We start from the raw sequence: 21,837 nt of genomic DNA, 5'->3' as shown, positions 1-21,837 counted from the left end.
CTCACCTCTCTGAGTGTTTTTATCCAACAATCACGGCTCCTGAACCGGTTTATACTGGTTCCCTCACATCACCAGACACAAGTATGATCAGTTTTGAACTGCTGTGTTTAAATTTAGACTCCTGCGCTTTGATCGAGTTTCACTTTTGCTGCCTGGACTCACCATTATGCAACACAAGTGCATCACGGTGCAGAATGTGTTTTAGTGGGTGGGAATGGGTCTGTAGGTTGTGTCTAACGAGGTGAAAAGTATGTAAGGTTCTGACGAAAGGCGACTGACTCAATAAGATGTGACCAGATGTCCAGATGTCCAGATGTGTCCAGGTGAGACTCTGCACCACTGTCTGCTGATGGAGGATCAGTGTAGCAGACGCTGCCCCCTGCTGGTTCTCTGAGGGAGAACAAGAACCTCATCGGGTCAAAGGGATCAAATCAAATCAAATCACAAAGTGTTTTACAATGAAATAAATACAACAGTAAAAAACAAATATAATATAGGCCTAATGAATAAAACAATTGAACACACTATAACTTAATTTCATGTAATTATATATTATAATATAATGTAATTAACTTAATATTATCTCGTATAAGCTATGTATTAAATATAACAGAGTCTTCCTAAAGTCTTCATCCCCCTTGAACTTTTTCCACATTTTGTCTCGTTACAACCACAAACCTGAATGTGTGCTATTGTGACTTTATGTGACAGACAACACAATGTAGCGTCACCGTGAAGTAAAACCTGAGCAGCGAGTCACCGTGTATTCAGTCAGTCAGTATGTGTTGAACGTGTGTGTGTGTGTGTGTGTGTCAGGGGTCAGAGGTCAAAGGTCAGATAAGAAGCCTACTGCAGCTCAGCTCAGTTTAAAGGGATAGTTCAACATTTTGTCAAACTGGCCGATTGCCATAATCCCTATAGTCATAGCAGTAGGTTTGTTACCTTTAATTGTCAGTGCAAGCTATTTTTAGAATGGCGGAGCAGAGCCGCGAGCTGCTCAGAGCTACGCTACGGAGGCTCATGGAATTTCTTGGTTTCCCTCATCAAACTCATCAAATGCACAATCCATCAACTCCACAACGTTCTGATGGACAAGTTGTGACCTGCACATTCACCACGCTATGAGATAATAATGGAACGTTATGAAACGGAGCCGTTTTCGAGGTAAATACAGGGTAAATGCGAGACTGCTTGCTGAAAAACTGTCCCTGAAGGCAATGCGCATCAGTGGTTTAGCATGAATTTCCTTCTACAACAACTCTGTCTGGTAACGTTGTGTTATTATCTCATAGCGTGGTGAATGTGCAGGTCACAACTTGTCCACCAGAGCGTTGTGGAGTTGTTGGATTGTGTATTTGATGAGTTTGATGAGGGAAACCAAGAAATCCCATGAGCCTCCGTAGCATAGCTCTGAGCAGCTCACGGCTCTGCTCCGCCGTTCTAAAAATAGCTTATGAGCTTGTGAATGACCCCACGTCTGATGACGTCACCAGGGGGCGTCTACATATATATGCTACACGGGTGAAACACATTATGATGATGACCTGATGAAGGGCTGAGAAGCCCGAAACGTTGTCAGAAAAATATTCTGGAGCAAAACGAGGTTGTGCGGGCTATTTCTTCTCTTTTCTCATGAGTTTGATGAGGGAAACCAAGAAATCCCATGAGCCTCCGTAGCGTAGCTCTGAGCAGCTCACGGCTCTGCTCCGCCGTTCTAAAAATAGCTTGCGCCGACAATTAAAGATAACAAACCTACTGCTATGACTATAGGGATTATGGCAATGGGCCAGTTTGACAAAATGTTGAACTATCCCTTTAAACTGAGCTGATCCGCTTTAGGCTTCTTATCTGACCTTTGACCTCTGACCTCTGACACACTCACACAGGTTCAACACATACTGACTGAATGAATACACGGTGACGCTCTACGTTGTGTTGGTCTGTCACATAAAGTCACAATAACACACATTCAGGTTTGTGGTTATACAAAATGTGGAAAAAGTTCAAGGGGGATGAAGACTTTAGGAAGACTCTGTTTTATTTAATACATAGCTTATACAAGATATGTTATATTAAAGCAGAAGTAAGTGGTCCGGTCGTTTTCGCTAATGCTGCGTTCCAGGCAGGCTTTTGAAATCGTAAATTACAGCTTCAAGTCACAACTTACGACTTTGTAGCGTTTCAGGCAACCCACTCGTGTTTTTCCGACCTGTTTTACCGGTGAAAGTCACTATAACGGCCACTCGTAACTTCCGACCGGTGAACTCGTACCAGATCGAACTGGTACGACTTCACGGTCGGAAAAATACGAGTTGCCTTGAACGCACCATAACAGTCCTCGTCCCTACGTCGTCACATTCACGGCGTCCCTTGGCTGCACACACAGCCCTGCATGCCGTTCTCTCTCCTCATTGGATAAAAACTGTAGGATACGATAAATGTTTTCTCTTCGGCTCAGAGCAGAGCAGAGTGACTGAGAGACCCGTGTTTCAGACCAAACACTTTATGTAAGTGATTGCTGTTGGAAGATATAACTATTTAAGACTTAGATTAACACAAATATATCACTTACTTCTGCTTTAAGTTAATTACATTATATTATAATATATAATTACATGAAATTAAGTTATAGTGTGTTCAATTGTTGTATTCATTATATTATACGGACGAAAACTAGCCTTGTTGGCTAACTCTGGCCCACTTACAGTTTTTCTTTTAACTCTGTTGATTAGTGGTGCACTGTCCCTATGAAATAAACTAATAAATGAAATGAAATGAAATATATTTGTTTTTTACTGTTGAATTTATTTCATTGTAAAACACTTTGTGATTTGTATCTGTGAAAGGTGTTAAATAAACTTTACTAACAACAACAACAACAAAAAAAGACAAAGCGCCAGAGAAAAAGATACAAGGAAGGAAATGTGAAAGGAAAAGTGTTGATGAGGGCACCTTTACTTTGATTCATTAAAACTTATGAAATCAAAGAAAGCCCTATTGCTATATGTTTATCAACTTTTACTTATGATTGATCCCCTACAAGAAAATGTTGTTTTGTTTTTTTAAATTTCTTTTCTATTGCTTTACTTTCTATTATTGTTATGTTTATATCCTATTCTTTTGAATGTAAGAAATGCTACGCTCAGTTCTGAAAGCAACAACTTTTGTAATTGCATTTGAATATGCTTATTTGTATTGTATTTTGCACTTTGCAATACAGTTTTTCTCAATTGCTTAAACACGAAACCCTGTTGTCTGAACCAAATGCTCAGTTGCCTGAACCCACTGGTTGAACCAGTCACTCTTTTGGCAAAACCATCAGCACTTTTCACCTGTTTAGACACAACTACCAACACATTTTCATTGTGATGCACCTGTGTTGCATAATGCTGAGCACAGGTGGCAAAAGTCAAACACAGTTACAGTAAAGCACGGGTGTACACAACCGGTTGAACACAACAACTCAAAATTGATCACACTTGTGTCCAATGATGTGAGGGCACATATAAGCTAGTTCAGGATGAAGTCCTGTGGCCTGATCCAGTACAGAGAAATGATGCTGTGGCTGAGTTGTGCACTTCTCATTTCTATATTTTTGTACTTTGTAGGCTACTACTTTTACATAGGCCTACTGTATACCAGTGCTAAATGCACAAGATTTCTGTTTGTAGCTATTTGTACTACTGTAGGCTACAAGTGCTATGTGTAAATGTAGCTACAGGATTTCTGTTTTTTGTACTTTAAAAAAATAAAAATTACTATAGGCTATTACAAGTGCTAAATGCACAGGTTTTTTGTTTTGCAACATGCATTTAGCCTACAGTCAATACAAACAACAACAAAAAAGAAAGAAGTGTTGATGAGGAGGAAGAGGAAGGGGAGGGGGGAGGAGGAGGAGGAAGGAGGAGGAAGAGGGAGGAAGAGGGAGGAGTAAATCAGTGTCGGAGACTCTGACGCGGAAGCAGAATCATCCTCGGAGGAGGAAGAAGGATCTGGTGAAGCAGAGAGCAGAGAGCCCCCCCCCCCCCCTTCTCCTCTCCACTTGTTGATCAGTGTTTACCGACCAGAGCCCGGTACCGGTACCGGTCTCTACTGACTCTGTCCCGGTGTGGAGCTTCTTGCTGCTGCTGCGGTTCTCTGAGCTCCAGTCCGACCGCCGCTGCCGGCCCAGGACTCGCTGTGGACCGGCTGCTCCGCGGCTCCGGACTCCGGTTCATCCGGTACCGATCGGGCTCTGATCTCTGCAGCGGGTCCGGAGCTCCAGGAGTCCGGGCGGAGCGGCTGTGATCTGGGCCTGGAGGTGGAGCTGCTCCCCGGCTGAGGAGGAGCCGCTGCTCCCCGGAGGATCTGAGAGGAGGAGGCCGAGCAGCAGCAGCCAGCGGCCGGCCGCGGAGCCCCCAGCGCCGGGCAGCAGCACCGCTGGCTCCGGCCTGAGGGGGAGATGACTCCTGGCGTCACGGCACGTTTAATACCGGAACACGAAGCTACAGCCGGTTCTCCTCCCGGTGTGTGAGTCTGCAGATGGATCAGTAGCTCCAACACACACCGAGCACGGTGGAGGTGGAGGTGAGGGGGGGGGGTTAGGGTGTTTGTAGCTTCCCCGCATCGGTCCAGGGCCGTAATATAGTCATTCTGAGCTCCTTGAAAAAATACTGAAGTTGGGCCCCTGCCCCCTGACTTTTGATCACCTCTTTTTTCATAGACTGTATTATCATTTTGTATTTATCTCAACCAGGGCAACGATGGCAGTCAGTGGCAGTAACAGACAACTTACCAGTTATTCTGATTTAATAGTTGTCTCATGAAGCTTTTGAATAATTTAGTCCAAATAATTTAGATTAGGCTACTGGGGGTTTTGCGTGCCCTACTGGGCTGTGCGCCCCTAGAATTGTCATCACCTTTCTCCCCTATGCAACGGCCCTGCATCGGTCCATCGGTGTGGACAGACAGACTGACATGGCGGACCTAGACCCCCCGGAGAACCGGACCTCCAGCCCGGCAGCCGTGAAGCAGAACCGGCCCCGGTACCGGAGCTCCGCCCCGGGCCACTGGTTCCGGAGGGTGACCCTGACCAAGCCCACCTTCTGCCACAGCTGCAGCGACTTCATCTGGGGCCTGATAGGATACCTCTGTGAAGGTATTGTAATACACACACACACACACACACACACACACACACACACACACACACACACACACACACACACACACACACACTGCAAAAACTCAAAATCTTACCAAGAATGTCTTATTTCTAGTTAAAATGTCATTTCTAGTCAAAACAAACAAAAAATAAGACTCATCACATAAAAAGTAGCTTGTTTTTAGACAATTTTTTTTTACTTCTTTCAAGCAGATTTTCAATTGAAATAAGTAGAAAAATCTGAAAGTGGAGCAAGTTTTTCTTTCTTATTACAAGCACAAAAAACGTTCTTTCACTATCAGATTTTTCTACTGATTTCAAGTGAAAATTAGTTTGAAACAAGTGAAAATGATCTAAAAACAAGTTCATTTTTAGGTGATGATTCTTATTTAAAGTGGAAAGAGATTAGTTTAGACTAGATTAATGAGACAGGATCTTCCGGTTCTTCACCAGGAACCGAACCAACCACCTGCAGGTGACGTCAGACAGGTGTGTCGTGTGTGTGTGTGTGTGTGTGTGTGTGTGTGTGTGTGTGTGTGTGTGTGTGTGTGTGTGAACCTTCACCAGCTGATGGAGCACACACACACACACACACACACACACACACATACACGCACACTCTCTGCCCAGTAACACTGAGGTGTTAACGCGTCTGTTGGAGCTGCAGTCAAGTCGTGATTTACTTCCTCCGGTTGTCATGGCAACAGGAAACTGTCTGGCAGGGATGCTTTGTGTTGGAGGAGAGCTCAGTGGTGTCGGTTAGATAGAACCTGTTGTGTTGTTATTATTATGGTCTGTCTGTCATCTTGGTCAGAATAACGGTGGTTTCCTCATCCTTCACCTGAACAGCAGCATCAGATCCAGCTGTTTTAAAGGGTTAAAGGACAATTCCGGGCAAATTCAAATGGGGGCTTTATTTTCCGAACATTTTAGGTCTAAAAGAAGGAATCTGTAGATTTTCAGTTTAATTGCTCCTGTTTTGCGGTAGTTGTCTCTGTCCCCGCATCGCCACGGCAGCGATGAATGGGAGCGGATTGAAGTTCTGCTGCTTAGGCTGTTTCCATCCCTCAAAGCCACAGACAGCGTCAGATGGCGACTCAAACATGCACCCAGAAGTTTATTTACTTCAAGCAAGTCAAGAGTTGATATTCTATGGAGACAGAACCCTGACATTAATAGTTGGCATTGAAAATAAAATAGTTGGCATTGAAAATAAAATTTGGCATTGTAATTACGATTTTTGGCAGCGAAAATAAAATTTGGCATTGTAATTACGAGTTTTGGCAGTGAAAATAAAATTTGGCATTGTAATAACGATTTTTGGCAGTGAAAATAAAATTTGGCATTGTAATAAAAGTTGTATTGACGCTGAAAAAAGAAGTATTGGCATTGAATAATGTAGTTTTCAATGTCAGTCTTTAGATTTCTTCTTCATGTCCATCTTTTTTCAGTGTGTGTTTTTTTACACTGTGGTTTTCAGTTTCAATTTTTTTTTTTTCGGTTTCAATGTTCTTTTTTTCAATGCCAAGTTACTGTCAGGGTTTTGGCGTGGAGGAGGGGGGGGTATCTGAGGGGAGGGGCTAGGGACGGTGAACGCGCCGGGATTTTCACAATACGAGCACCGAATCGCACTGAGATGCTGTCAACTTCATGAGGTGAGTGAGTCAAACTCTGTTGTGGTTGATGACTTCATCACTGCTGCACTCATGAAGTAGGTCACACGTTATGTTGTTTTTAATTTTTTCGACCTAACTTCTCCAACCAGTGTTTAAATTGTTGACCTGTAGCTAACGGTTAGCTCCGGAAGAAAATCAACGCTAGCAATGCTAATTGTTAACAGGTAAACTAGCTAGCGGTTGTAGCTAATGAACAGCAGATGCTAACGTTACGTCTTTTGTTATTATCAGCTCTTTAACTGCACCTCATTTGAACATTTTCTTCTCTAAGTCTGTGAGAAATGTCCTCATTTATGGTAGAAGTGAATAAATACGCGTTTTTGATTTAGTAAACGCTAGTTGTGTTCACAAATGTGTAACTTATTACCAGCATCATGTTTGTCCAGGCAGACTGTCACTACAAAGCAATCTAAACTACGTCTAAATGAAATATCAAAATCATGTGTGTCCCTATTTGGCAGATGTGGGTCCACCATGAGCTGATGCATGAACTCATCCTATGACAGCACCTGAATCAGCTTGAAACAGCCAGAGCTGGTAAGTTGAGAGTAACCAGTGAGTAGAGTCCATCATTATGCTGCCCTCCGTATATGTGTTGTGATACACTTTGGCAGCTAGACAAACTCCTTCCTGACATCACGACTCTGAAGACAGTTGTCCGTTGTCCACAGGTTTATTGGTGTAAGAAAGAGTAAAACTAAAACACACAAAAGGCATAATGAATACAAAAGTTGCTTCTTTTTTATACTTACACACACAAAACAATGTAAATTCTTAAATGAACTAAAGTGCTTGTTTTTTAACTGCTATTTACTTATTTATCCGTAAACCATTGTATTTTAACGCATAATCAACTATTTATTGACATCTATTTGCATTTATTCCCTTACATGAATTTTAGCATTAATCTTAGTAACAGTCATAGCGGAGTAGTCAATAACTCGATAGACTTCCTGAATAAACTTTTCAAACTAAACATTGTGACAAAAATAACCATCTGCGGTCATTAATAACATTAAACCAAATCAATACATACCAACGATGCCATCAAAAGGCATAAAACGCAGGAGAGAAAGTTAGCTTAAGCAGTGTCTCTGAAGCATGTTTGTGTTCATTTCCTGGTTATCAGCAAGGAAGGAAGTCACCTGACCTGTTTACATGTACTTCCTTTTTTCAAAATAAAACCTTCAAAATAAAAGCATATTGATTGTGGCAAAACACTCCCCGCCTGGCGTGGATACACGCCACTCAATAAAACCTTACATAGTTAAATTCACTGGGTCTCAGACAAGAAAAGAAGCACTATCTCAGAAACAGGCCTAAGAAAGAGTTTAGCCGCTCCTGTACGTGTGACCTTGACCTCGACCTTTCGCACCTTCCCGTCCTGGCTGGGGAAGGTCTGCGTTACCAGTCCAAGAGGCCATTCGTTTCTTGGTATTTGGCTGTCCTTGAGGAGAACAATACTTCCTGGATTGATGTTTGGGTGAGTAGACTGCCACTTCTTGCGTGCCTGTAATGTTGGGAGGAATTGCTTTCGCCACCTGTCCCAGAAGGTGTTGGACAGGTGCTGGACCTGCCGCCACTGATGCTTGTAGAGGTCTGAAACTCCAAAATCTCCACTAGGAGCAGAGAGGACATTCACCTTTTGAGTGAGAAGAGCAGCTGGGGTGAGTATGAATGAGTCTTGGAGTCAGTTGTCAGTGGAACCAGGGGCCTGCCATTTATAATGGCTGCTACTTCTGCCATGAAGGTCACCAGCACCTCATGGGTTAGTTTGTCCTTCAGCTGAAGAAACATGGAGTCTAAGATTCTTCTTGCAAGACCAATCATCCTTTCCCATGTGCCACCAAAATGGGAGGCGTGTGGAGGGTTAAAGGTCCAAGAACAACCTTGACCTGACAGGTAAGTCTTCACAGTGATGTCATCAATGTTCGAGGGTATCTTCAACTCCTTACATGCACCAACGAAGTTGGTGCCACGGTCTGAGCGGATGTGTTTAACTGGACCGCGCACAGCCAGAAAGCGCCTCAGCGCATTGATGAAGCTGGATGTGTCAAGGGATTCTATGACTTCAATATGAACCGCTCTTAGACTCATACACGTGAAAATCACGGCCCAACGCTTACTATGTGCATGACCTCCTCTTGTTCTACGTGAAGAGACGCTCCAAGGGCCGAACACATCGAGCCCGACATTTGTAAAGGGAGGCTCTGTCGAAAGGCGGTCCGCTGGCAGATTGGCCATCTTTTGGATCGTAAGTGGCGCTCTAAGCCTTCTGCAGGTTATACACTGATGAATGATGCTGCTCACTTTTCGCTTGCCACCAACTATCCAAAAGCCAGCTGTACGGACAGCCCCCTCTGTAAACAGACGGCCTTGGTGATGGATGTGTTCGTGGTGATGCATGATGAGTAAGGCTGCAACCTGATGTTTGCCAGGAATAATCACTGGAGTCTTTTCACTCTGATCCAGGTTTGCATTGTGAAGACGACCTCCGACTCTCAGAAGGCCATGTGTATCAATGAAAGGATCCAGATTTCTGAGAGGACTACTTTTGGGGATCTGTTCATGTTTTTGGATACATTTGATCTCTTGACTGTAGATTTCCTCCTGTACAGCTTGAATGATGATGTAAGATGCTTGATCAGACTCCTCGACTGTGTATCCTGTTTTGCAGTAGTGCCAGCCCTTACATGTCCCCTTCTTCAAGGTTGTGTTGAAACAACGGGCTATGTGAATGAGGCGAGTAATGGCCCTAGTTAGAGACTTCCAGGATGAGAACTTTGAGAAACGATGTGAACCAAGCTGCTTGGACGTTGTTGTAGTACTCAAAGTGGACACTAGAGGGCGAATGTCTAGGTCTGAACTTGGATCTACAAGTTCATAGGTGCTCTCCAAGGCACATGTCTCTGGTGTGTATAGAGATTTGGGTCCACTCAGCCAGCTCGTGTCCTTCAATTGGCCTGCAGCGACAGAATGTGTAGCGTGGTCCCAGGGGTGTAGATCCGATGCCAGGATTGGGGGGGACACAAAGGTGATTTTTTTTTTTTTACCCATATAGAACTCATACCATGCCACCATTAATCACAACTCCGCAAAGTCTCGGCATATCATTCAAAAAGTACTGCACAGGGAATCATTTATTGCGCTTACCTTTCTTGTTTATTTGTCCTAAACAGCCAACAGCATGAATCACTGCTGTTATATTAGTAAATTATAATTTAAAGGGTCTCGGACATGTAATGTCTACTCGCGTTCTTATCTTTCGCCTCCTACCGACCCTCCCAGATCCCCAAGTCTTCTCACCATCTTCCTTTTCCCCCGGTGTATGGAACTTTATGCACGATTAATTGATATGGATGAATATCAAAATATGAAGCCCTAAGATTGAGGGGGTTGTTTTTTTAAAGCCTGCTGATGTCATCAGCGTCTGTGTAAGAAACTATCCGTTCATCTGTATCGTAGTGGAGGAGACCAGAGGTGGGATGTGGAGACAGAAATATTTTTGTCAAACATTATTTGTTCCACCATTTCAATAATTTCTTTTTAGATGTGAAGAATGTGAAGTCTGAAAATACATTTGTTAAATTTTGAATAGTTTGGGGTATTTTTATTGGGGGGGACAATTCATGTTTTTCAGAAATTGGGGGGGACATGTCCCCCCCGTCCCCCCCGGGATCTGCACCCATGCGTGGTCCGCAGGGTTCTGTTCTGTTGACACATAGCGCCACTGATCTGGGCGAGATGACCTTCGGATACGTAATACCCGGTTACTTACATAAACATAAAAGCGCCTGGTTTCATTAAAAATGTAGCCCAGGACTACTTTGCTGTCTGAGTGGAAGGTTGTAGCATCGAGCTGAAGGTCCAGTTCTGCTGAAATTAAGTCTGCTAACTCCACTGCAAGAACCGCCGCACTAAGTTCCAGTCTTGGAATTGTTTGCTCCGGTCGGGGGGTCAGCTTGGCTTTGCCCATTACAAATCCGACCTGGTTATTTCCAGCAGAGTCAGTTACTTTTAGATACGCCACAGCGGCGATAGCTTTTGTTGATGCGTCAGAAAAGACACACAACTCCCTTCTGACAGCTGCTGAGGGTGAAACTGTGGTGTAAGCTCTGGGAATCAAGAGTTGGGACAGTTCTTCCAAAGAAGCTCTCCAAGATGTCCATGCTTGTTCCATTTCTCGGGGCAAAGGCGAGTCCCAGTCACTGTTCTCAACGGTAAGTTCTCTCAGAATAGCCTTACCTTGTATCGTGACTGGAGATACAAACCCTAAAGGATCGTAGAGGCTATTGATTGTAGACAAAACACCCCGTCGAGTGTAGGGTTTTACCTCATGAGAGATGCTGAAGTTGAAGCAGTCGGTCTGGAGGTCCCAATTGACTCCAAGGCTGCGCTGCATTGGCAGCACATCTGCATTGAGGTCCAGGTCTTTAAGGTCTTTTGCTCGATCTGCGACTGGAAAGGCCTCCATGACCTCCTTGTTGTTTGCTGCAATTTTGTGCAGCTTTAGGTTTGATTTGGAGAGGACCTCCTGCGTCTTTTTTAGCAGGTTGACTGCAGCTTCGACTGTAGGTAGGGACTTCAACCCATCGTCTACATAGAAGTCCCGTAACACAAAACGTTGAACTTCAGGATCGATGGGGAGCTCGCTGACCTGAACAGACTGATGCAGGCCATGAATAGCCACTGCGGGCGACGGGCTATTTCCAAAGACGTGGACCGTCATTCGATACTCCACAACGTCTTTGGAGAGGTCGTTGTCTTGGAACCATAGAAAACGTAGGAAGTTCCTATCATCTTCTCTTACTGAAAAACAATAGAACATCTGTTCTATGTCTGCCGTAAAGGCGATTGCTTCCTTTCTAAAGCGCATCAGTACACCGAGTAGTGTGTTGTTCAGATCAGGCCCAGTCAACAGCACGTCGTTGAGTGACACACCATTGAACTGGGCACTGGAATCGAAGACCACTCGAATTTACTTTGGTTTTCTTGGATGGTACACACCAAATATTGGTAAGTACCACCGCTCTTCTTCCTCCCCGAGAGGAGGGGCTAACTCGGCATGACCGTTCTTGAACATCTTGTCCATGAAAATGAGAAAATGTTCTTTCATTTCAGGCTTCCTTTCAAAGTTGCGCTTGAGCGACTTGAGACGGTTCAATGCCTGTGGCCTGTTATTGGGAAGCCGTGGACGTGGGCATTTAAAAGGTAACGGAGCTACCCAACTGTTTTTTACATCTTTTGTTAGTCCTTCCTTCATAATTTTCATGAACGAAATGTCCTGAATAGATGGAGCCATGTTGTTGTCATCTTTGGACTGCTTGAAGATGTCATGTCCGAGGCTGTCGACATCACAGTTTGATATCTCCTCAGCACGTGTTTCGAGGTAGTTTGTGATCTGGGTTTCACTGTATTTTTCCTTTACATGGAACACGTTAGGACATGGGTCAAAGAGAGTAGGGCGTCCCCGTTCCGTGGTGTTTGTGAAGAAGGCGCTGACTGTCGGCGGTTTGTGAACTTTCCCTAAACACACATCACCCACGATGACCCATCCCAGATCCAACTTCTGGGCATAAGGTAGGTTGTGTGGGCCATTCACCTGTCTGCGGACCTTATGCACTCTTATAATATCTCGACCAAAGAGAAGCATGATTTGGGCCTGTGGATCGATATCTGGAATGAGATGTGCAACTGATTTCAAATGTACATGATGAAGAGCCGCATCGGGAGTTGGAATCTCATCCCTGTTATTTGGAATGTCATCACATTCTATGAGGCTGGGTAGAGGGATTGTGACTGATCCGTCCAGCGATTCCACAACATAGCCACTAGCCCTTCTTCCTGATGCTTCCTTTACTCCAATACAGGTTTTTAATGAGTAAGGAGCACTTTGACTTTGATCATTGAAGATTTTGAAGAACTGCGAACGAACTAGTGATCTGTTGCTCTGTTCATCCAAAACCACATACATCCTCACTGCTTTGTCAGTGTGGCCGGCTGGATATACTTTCACAAGAGATATTTTTGAGCAAGATCGATCCGTCACATCTCCACCACAGACATCTGTGCATTTGGTGGTGACATGGGCTTGTGGGGAGTCATCCTCCTCCCCGCCATGCTCTGGAGCCGTGTTCGTTCCTTCAACCCAGGGAGCGGGTCCAGGGTGAAGCGCTGTGTGGTGCTTTTCACTTTTACATTCATAACATCTAACATTAAATGTGCAGTTCTTTGCAATATGTGATGATGAAGCACAGCACTTGAAGCAGACATTATTCTCTTTTAAGAAGGTCTTGCGGTCTTCGATAGGTTTTTCTCTAAACGCACGGCATTTCCATAAAGGGTGCGGTTTTTTATGTATCGGACAGAGTTTGTCACAGTCACCAAATTTCTTTGAGGGTTCTCCAGGATCCGACATTGTTTTGGGAAATATGTCCGTTTTGTGAACAGAGACTTCTCGCTGTCTGTTTGGCTTCCAAGCTGTTTTGTCTGTCCTGGGAGACATGTCTGAATGAGAGGTGAAGTTGAAACTTGGATCATTCTTGACACTAGCTTCTACAGTCACAAAGTCCACAAAGTAGGCAAAGGGGGGATATGGAACATTATGTTGCCTTTTGTAGGATTCCCCAACTGAAGCCCACTTTTCCTGCAGATTGAAAGGGAGCTTTTGCACGATTGGGTTGACGCCTCTCGCTGTATCGAGGAAAGAGAGGCCAGGTAGATCTCCCTCATTTTTGGCTGACTCTAGTTCCATCAAAAGATCACCCAGCTTTGTTAGTTTAGAATAATCTCGTGTAGTTATTTTTGGAAAGGCGTCGATACGTTTGAACAGAGCATCTTCTATCACTTCTGCAGAACCATAAGATTGTTCAAGTCCGTCCCATATCATGGCCAACCCCTCTGCCGGATGATTAATGTGTATTGCTCTTATGTGCTCGACGTGTTCTGCTGACTCTTTGCCGAGCCACTTAAGCAGAAGATCCATTTCTTCGCTCGGTGTCAGGTCTAAACCACTGGTTGCGTTCTGAAAAGAACGTTTCCACGCTTTGTAGTTTTGGGGTATATCATTGAATTGAAGTAGACCTGTAGCAACAAGCTCACGGCGAGCGAAGTATCTCACGACATCACTAACGTTGGAGTTGTCATTATTAGAGTTTGAAGGTAAGCGATGTGATTTGCGAGCAGAATGACGTTTCTCATGTTGACTGTGATCAGGAGTGACATTGTTGTTGTCAAACTGTACATTGCGTGTTCCATCAAACCTTTCATCTTTACGAATGTAAGGCTGATGTGGAGTGAGGCGAGATGGTTGAAAAGCTGCACCGTGACTATGAGTGTGGAAGGAAGTGGTATCGACTTGGGCTGAATGGAAAGAGCCGGCCCCGGACCCGACGGCCGAAGCTGGAGCTCTGTAGCCTGGGCTCGGCTCTCTTTTGATTGTGACACCATCGTCGTGCAGCTGAGCGTCTGTTTTTTGTGATTTGGCTTGGTCGATCACGTATTGTTCTGTGCGTTGTGCAGCTTCCAAAGGGGTGGAATCCAAATTTAACACACAACTATGTCTTTCACTGTTTGCATCTACTGCAGCTTCGAGGGCTTCTGCCTCAGCAACGGCTGCAGCTGTCTCTTTTTTATAATGAAGCATTTCTATTGAGGCTTCCAGCTTAGCTTTTTCTAACTTTAGGCTCATTTCTTCTTCGGCGTATGACATGCGTGCCTTTGCGGCCTCTGCTTTAGCCCTTGCCTTCGCTGCAGCAGACCCCGTTGATGATACATTTGAGTGTGCAGCAGAACATGAAGCACGGGACCTTGTCTTTAATGAAGTTGCTTTCTCGGACATGGCGTTGTCAGTCATACCTCCGTTTAGACACTGTCGTGACGGTCACCCACTGGCTGCGTGTGATGACGTCGTTAGTAGCATCTGTCAGCTTGCTGCATCATCGTGCCCGCTAGAAAGTCGTTGTTTTACTATGCTGCCCTCCGTATATGTGTTGTGATACACTTTGGCAGCTAGACAAACTCCTTCCTGACATCACGACTCTGAAGACAGTTGTCCGTTGTCCACAGGTTTATTGGTGTAAGAAAGAGTAAAACTAAAACACACAAAAGGCATAATGAATACAAAAGTTGCTTCTTTTTTATACTTACACACACAAAACAATGTAAATATACTGATTCTTAAATGAACTAAAGTGCTTGTTTTTTAACTGCTATTTACTTATTTATCCGTAAACCATTGTATTTTAACGCATAATCAACTATTTATTGACATCTATTTGCATTTATTCCCTTACATGAATTTTAGCATTAATCTTAGGGCGCTTTCACACTTGACCATTTGTTCCGAAACAGGGAGCGTTTACGTCATATATCGGTTCGTTTGGTCAGATGTGAACACAGCAATCGCGCTCGATGCGGAACAAAACAAGCGGGCCGAGATCGCTTGGGAGAGGCGGTCTCGGCTCGTTTCCATCCGAGCCCTGGAGCGGTTCGTTTGTAGTGAGAACGCAACCGACACATGTATCGGAACAAATTGACTGGTTACCTGGCAACCGGAGGAGGAGGACCAGCATCAGCATCAGCAGCGTGTCGTCTTGGCCTTAAAACAGGAAAGCCGGTGGCCAAAAGAAAAGAAAGACGCAAACTCAAGCCATGAGTCCACCAGCCTTTCCAAGCTGAACCGCGGCGATCAGCACCGGGCAGAGCTCCGCAAACAACCCCTATAACTAGTCATGCTACGGTGCCCGTTTACTAGAAGAAAAAAAGAGTCAAACTGTAGGGTGTGTTAGAGCAGTGGTTCTCAACCTTTTTGAGTCGCGACCCCCAATTTCACATGCACTGCTGTCCGCGACCCCCCGCCCCAACACACAAACACACACACGCCGGTGTGAACGCATGATGGATAAAGCGCAGCGCTGTCCGCGGTGGGTTTTTTTTTTTTGCCTTTTTAGTTCTTGATCCCTGCACTGAAAAAAATAATTGGCTGCTGTAGTTTTGTCTCCTTGGCCAATATTCCGACCTGGAGGTTTTCATCAGGGCAAAAGAACAAAACAAAGTGACGGAGTTTAAATAGATGCGGCTGGCGAGTTGATGCGGTGTCCACACACCCGGGCTGGTTTATGTGACATGCGAGGACCTGTCGGCGCAGGAGCGAGTGGAGCGTGGATGCAAGCCAATCTCCTTCAACCATGCACGGAGAAGGGGAATGACAAGAAAAGTTTTTCTAATTTATTAAGAAACAATGCCCAGGTCAGCAATGCATGACAAGAAACATGTCGTTCATTCGCCCCCTCCAGCCACATCAACTGGGGTCGGGAGGGACCCCAAGGTTGAGAATGGCTGTGTTAGAGGACAGTTCATCTGACATAACTATGACACCTGAAACTGAAAACACAGCTTGACCAACACAACCTGACCACCCCCCTCTCTGTCTCTCTCTCTCTCTCTCTGTCTCTCTCTCTCTCACGGGCAGTGACACGCTCTGTCATTCATTCACGTGTCAGCACTGAGACAGCGGACAGCACGCTTGGTCACTAGCTAATAATAATAATAATAAATAATAATGTAGCCTATTAGACTACATTTGTAGCTATAGCACATTATAGGCATACTTCAAGGTCTCGCCCCAGCCATAAACCAGTCAGCTTGGGCATTTTTTTTAATTGAACTTCAACTAAATAGGCTACTCGTCTGCCCAAATATTAATAAGAAATTGAACCTCCTCACTACTGCAAGTCAGCCCGCGGTTCATTGTTGCCATTGTTGCTGATCAGCTGATGGGGTGTTGTTAGGGCCGTTGCTATGGCGCTGTTCCACAGCGCAAAGCGCTGTACCGCTTTAGAATCATGCAATGTGAACACAAACGGCCCAGAAAAAAGAACGCAACAGTTGTATCGGTTTAGTTGCTGAATCGGAACAACTGCAGGTGTGAAAACGCCCTTAGTAACAGTCATAGCGGAGTAGTCAATAACTCGATAGACTTCCTGAATAAACTTTTCAAACTAAACATTGTGACAAAAATAACCATCTGCGGTCATTAATAACATTAAACCAAATCAATACATACCAACGATGCCATCAAAAGGCATAAAACGCAGGAAGCAGGAGAGAAAGTTAGCTTAAGCAGTGTCTCTGAAGCATGTTTGTGTTCATTTCCTGGTTATCAGCAAGGAAGGAAGTCACCTGACCTGTTTACATGTACTTCCTTTTTTCAAAATAAAACCTTCAAAATAAAAGCATATTGATTGTGGCAAAACAATCATTTACACACATTTAGGGCATTTTGATCATCACATTTCCACAGACATGACTCCCTGTCATCATTTCATCTATTTATGAAATAATTAATAATTCATTTAATTTATATAGCGCTTTTCAATAACCCAAAGACGCTTACAAAGAAACAAAAGAAACAGGGTAGAGAAAGTTTGAATTCAGTGGGGAAGCTTTTTGTCTTCTTCTTTGATATGGTGTATTTGTGTGGCAGCGTTATAGCGCCACGCCAGCTCCACACAGGCCTGGCACAATACTACAATATTTTGAGTCGTGTACACACAGTCTGAAAGACCTCATCATTCCTTACTGTCCTTTTAGTTAGGGCTGGTTCAGGTAGCTCTGAACCATTTTATAGCTACACAGCTACAGTATAGGCTTAGACTGCTGGGGGACACATCACGTTACAGGAAGCCCTAGTTTCACTGTACTAGCTGTATATGTGACCAATAAAGTACCTTTACCTTTACCTCTCCTCTCCTCTATTTTTGTGTTGTCATTATCTATTGTACTTTGGCCTTGGTCTTACACCCTCTCTGTGTTTTCAACAGATTTCTCTAGAGCTCCACCTGCAGCGCCTCCTTTCCTCTGCCCCTACACCAACCAGCCTGCCCATCAGTACTCCTGCTCTCCTGTGGATGGAGTGTCACTCACCTCAGATGCTTTTGAAGGAGCTTCAACATGTCTGCTTTCTGAGTCCCAAACTGTTCACAGCGAAACACAGCCTGCTTTCTAGTGCAAAGGATAGTACTAAGACACAGACATGCTGGGTGCTAGGAATTTATAAATGTTGAACAATTAATAAATTAATTTGGAATTTATATTACCTCCAGAACTTCCATTGGCTCACAATTCCTTATCACATTCAGTTCAAAGTCCTTCTCCTCACCTTCAAAGCCCTCCAGAACCAGCCCCATCCTACCTCACTGACCTTGTTGGACCATCACACCCCTCCTGGCTGTCAGAAGCAAGTCATCAGGGGAACTTTCTGAACCTTTCTTTTTTCTTCTTCTTCTTCTTGTTTTTGGAAATGAGTTACTTTCTATTGTTTTGATGCATTGTGTTCATTAATTAAATGTTGTAAGTTGGAACTCAGAACCTGACTCCGGTGTGTTTGTTAACTGCACTGTACCAACATTTTTTTTTTTTTTTTCAACTATGAAGCATGAAACTTTGCTCAGTCCTAACCTCACTGACCTGCACTGGAGAGGCTGTATAACAGACTTATTATTCAAATTTCTTAGCATCTTGTCACTTATTGTAATACATTTATACATCAATTTACTGTAAATGTATTTCATTTAATTACCACCCATGATTCATAGCAGTATGTACCCATCCTACAACACACTATTTCTTTAGGCTAGTGGATATTTTATAGCACCCTCCAATTATTGGAGACATTTAGCATTATGATTGGCTTTTGAGTGTGGCAAGAAAGGAGACAATTGCGCAAGTAAAATGATCTCATCTTCAAGAACTGTTGCATTGCTTTACTAACAGAATTCGGCCATGTTGTGTACACCATCACTGATGAATACAAACAACAAAAATGCCACAATGATTTATGATGACTTCTCTTTCTGTGACCAGTATGAGCTACTGTGCATGTTTCATCAGGGCACTGGACAAAGAATAACCATCTCTTCTCTTATCATCATCCAGTAAATTAAAAGGCAGTGTTTACATATGAAAATTAATCAATGTACCCTACTACAACTTACAACTTTTATTGCTGTACACTCAAAGCTGAGCTGAAACTCATGCACACCGGCACGGATGGACAGGTGCGTCGGAGAAGACCCGTGTGGTCGAGAAACATGAACAAAGGCTCCCGCACACTGTCTTCACTTGCATAGGTTTATTAAACAACATTTCGGTCCTGAGACCGTCCTTGTGAACCTGATGGTTTTTTTTTTTTTTTACAATTGTTCGCACATATCAGATATCTTGTCATGCTTTCAACTGTGTGGTGCCTGTCTGGAACTCTTTTGCTACAGAAAAATTAAGTTAGGATGTGTTATGGTTAAAGTCAAGGTTATCTTTATTGTCATCAGACACTTTACATACTGTAACTTGAGTCTTACAGTACTGCGTCTCTGACTGCAATATCTCTGATCCGATGGAGGGAGTTGGGAGAGGCTGTTCAAAAGGTGAGGAGTCTCTAATGATGCTTCTGCACTTGACAAACAACATTGTTGTGCCCACTCTGAAGTAGATGGGTAGTGTGACCCTATGATTGTTTCTGCTGACCTTATGAGCCTCTTGTCTGAAGCACTGTGTCAATCACTGATTAATAAAAATAATAAAACATACTATTTATTTATTTATTTATTTATTTATTTACTCAAAGTCACCTTTACATAGTAAAACAAACAAGATAAATACAACAAAGAAGACAATTCAACACATGAACAATGAAACACAGAAGCTTATTACACTTGGGGATTAAAAGCAAGTTTGAAAAGGTGGGTTTTGAGCAAAGATTTGAAAGCATTTCAGCCCGTACAGTCACAGATGTGTTGGGGAGAGTTCAAAAGGGAGGGGGCAGCGTTGGAGAAGGCTTTGTAACCCCAGGTTTTGTGCTTGGTACTGGGAGGAGTGGAGGCAGTGGGAGGGGTGTGATGGTCCAACAAGGTCAGTGACTGTGAGGTAGGATGGGGCCTGGTTCTGGAGGGCTTTGAAGGTGAGGAGAAGGACTTTGAACTGAATGTGATAAGGAATTGTGAGCCAATGGAAGTTCTGGAGGTAATATAAATTCCAAATTAATTTATTAATTGTTCAACATTTATAAATTCCTAGCACCCAGCATGTCTGTGTCTTAGTACTATCCTTTGCACTAGAAAGCAGGCTGTGTTTCGCTGTGAACAGTTTGGGACTCAGAAAGCAGACATGTTGAAGCTCCTTCAAAAGCATCTGAGGTGAGTGACACTCCATCCACAGGAGAGCAGGAGTACTGATGGGCAGGCTGGTTGGTGTAGGGCAGTGGTTCCCAAACTTTTCACAGCCACGTACCCCTTCAGACATCTGACCTCCAGCCATGTACCCCCTACTACCGCACACACAAAAAACCTGTCTGTAAGCCCCCCCACCACCATCACCACGCGCACGCACTCACGCACGCACGCACGCACGCACGCACGCACGCACGCACGCACACACACACACACACACACACACACACACACATACACACAGCATATAACACATCAAAAATCACTTATTTCTATATTATTTTATTTTTCACCAAATGGATCAATTCTTACCAGCATTTTTAGTGTGCAACACCAGTTCACTTTTGAAAAAAGTAATCTATCAAACATTTCTACATTTCTAGAACATATTCAATTATAAACCACTTGAAACTAAATTACAAACTCACCGCAGCTTTAATGAGAAGGGTGTGCATGAGAGGATGCGCATAAGTCTGCAATATCTGGCTGAATTTGAGAAAGTCTGAGTCTTAAATTGTTCTCCACACAAAGTCTTGCTCTGTATTTTGTTTTCATACTTGTCAGAGCTGAGAATCCACTCTCACACATGTACGTGGTGGCAAAGGGCATCAAAGTCTTGACAGCGCGTTTGGCCAGCACGGGGTATTCTGTGCACAGTCCGATCCAGAAATCCGACAGTGGCTTCTGATTAAATTCCATTTTCAGGGAACCATCTGTTGTGATCTCAATGAGACTTTCCTGTTCAGATGTTGATAAGGAAGCAGGCACATCTGTAAACGGATGACGTATCCAACTGTCTGAGCTGTCAGATTCGGGGAAATACCTGCGCAGCTGTGCAGCCAGCTCACGGAGGTGCGTGGTTATCTCGTGTTTCATGCTGTCTGTCAGGCAGAGTTCATTTGCACATAAAAAATCATGCAACGTGGGAAAGACCTCTGTGTTGTTGTTCTCCGTGCAGTTTAACCAGAGGTTCAACTTTTTTATCATGGCTTCAATTTTATCTCGCACGTTGAATATGGTTGCTGAAACCCCTTGTAATCCAAGATTAAGTTCGTTCAGACGAGAAAAAATATCAGACAGATAACCCAGGCGTGTAAGAAACTCTTCATCGTGCAGATGCTCAGACAAATGAAAGTTGTGATCACTGAAGAAAATCTTAAGTTCATCTTTGAGTTCAAAGAAACGTGTTAATACTTTGCCTCTTGATAACCAGCGCACCTCTGTATGAAGTAGCAACGTCTCATGATCGCTGCCCATTTCACTGCATAATGCAGAAAATATGCGAGAGTTCAGGGGCCTGGCTTTCACAAAGTTCACCATTTTCACTGTTGTGTCCAAAACATTTTTCAGACTGGCAGACATTCCCTTGACAGCAAGAGCCTCTCGGTGGATGCTGCAGTGAATCCAAGTGGCATCAGGAGCAACCGCTTGCACGCGCGTTACTACTCCGCTGTGTCTCCCGGTCATGGCCCGTGCGCCATCGGTACAGATACCAACACATTGTGTCCACATAAGTCCGTTTGATGTCACAAAGGTGTCCAGCATTTTGAAAATGTCCTCTCCAGTTGCCCTTTTTTCCAGAGATTTGCAGAAAAGCATGTCCTCCTTAATTGTCCCTTCATGAATGTATCGCACATATACCAGGACATGTGCCAGGCCGGCTACATCTGTCGACTCATCCAGCTGTAGTGCGTAAAATTCACTGGCTCGTACACGACGTAGTAGTTGTTTTAACACGTCCTCGGCCATGTCACTGATTCTCCGAGAAACAGTGGTATTGGATGAAGGCATG

At 44.0% G+C, this 21,837-nt stretch overlaps 1 protein-coding gene across 1 annotated transcript in view; it reads left to right on the top strand.

Moving 5' to 3' along the window:
- The first annotated feature begins 4,947 nt into the window (after positions 1–4,947).
- Positions 4,948–21,837, top strand: part of dgkq (diacylglycerol kinase theta) — a 48,315-nt gene continuing 31,425 nt past the window's right edge. The window contains exon 1 of the mRNA XM_085788991.1: positions 4,948–5,137. Within this exon, the coding sequence (XP_085645117.1) occupies positions 4,957–5,137 (181 nt within the window). The 5' untranslated portion in view covers positions 4,948–4,956. The remainder of the gene's footprint in view (positions 5,138–21,837) is intronic.

This window comes from Trachurus japonicus, chromosome 10, assembly GCF_045865225.1.
Source record: "Trachurus japonicus isolate A0001 chromosome 10, Traja_1.0".
Classification (NCBI taxonomy): Eukaryota; Metazoa; Chordata; class Actinopteri; order Carangiformes; family Carangidae; genus Trachurus; species Trachurus japonicus.
This window is presented reverse-complemented; position numbering and strand designations above follow the sequence as displayed.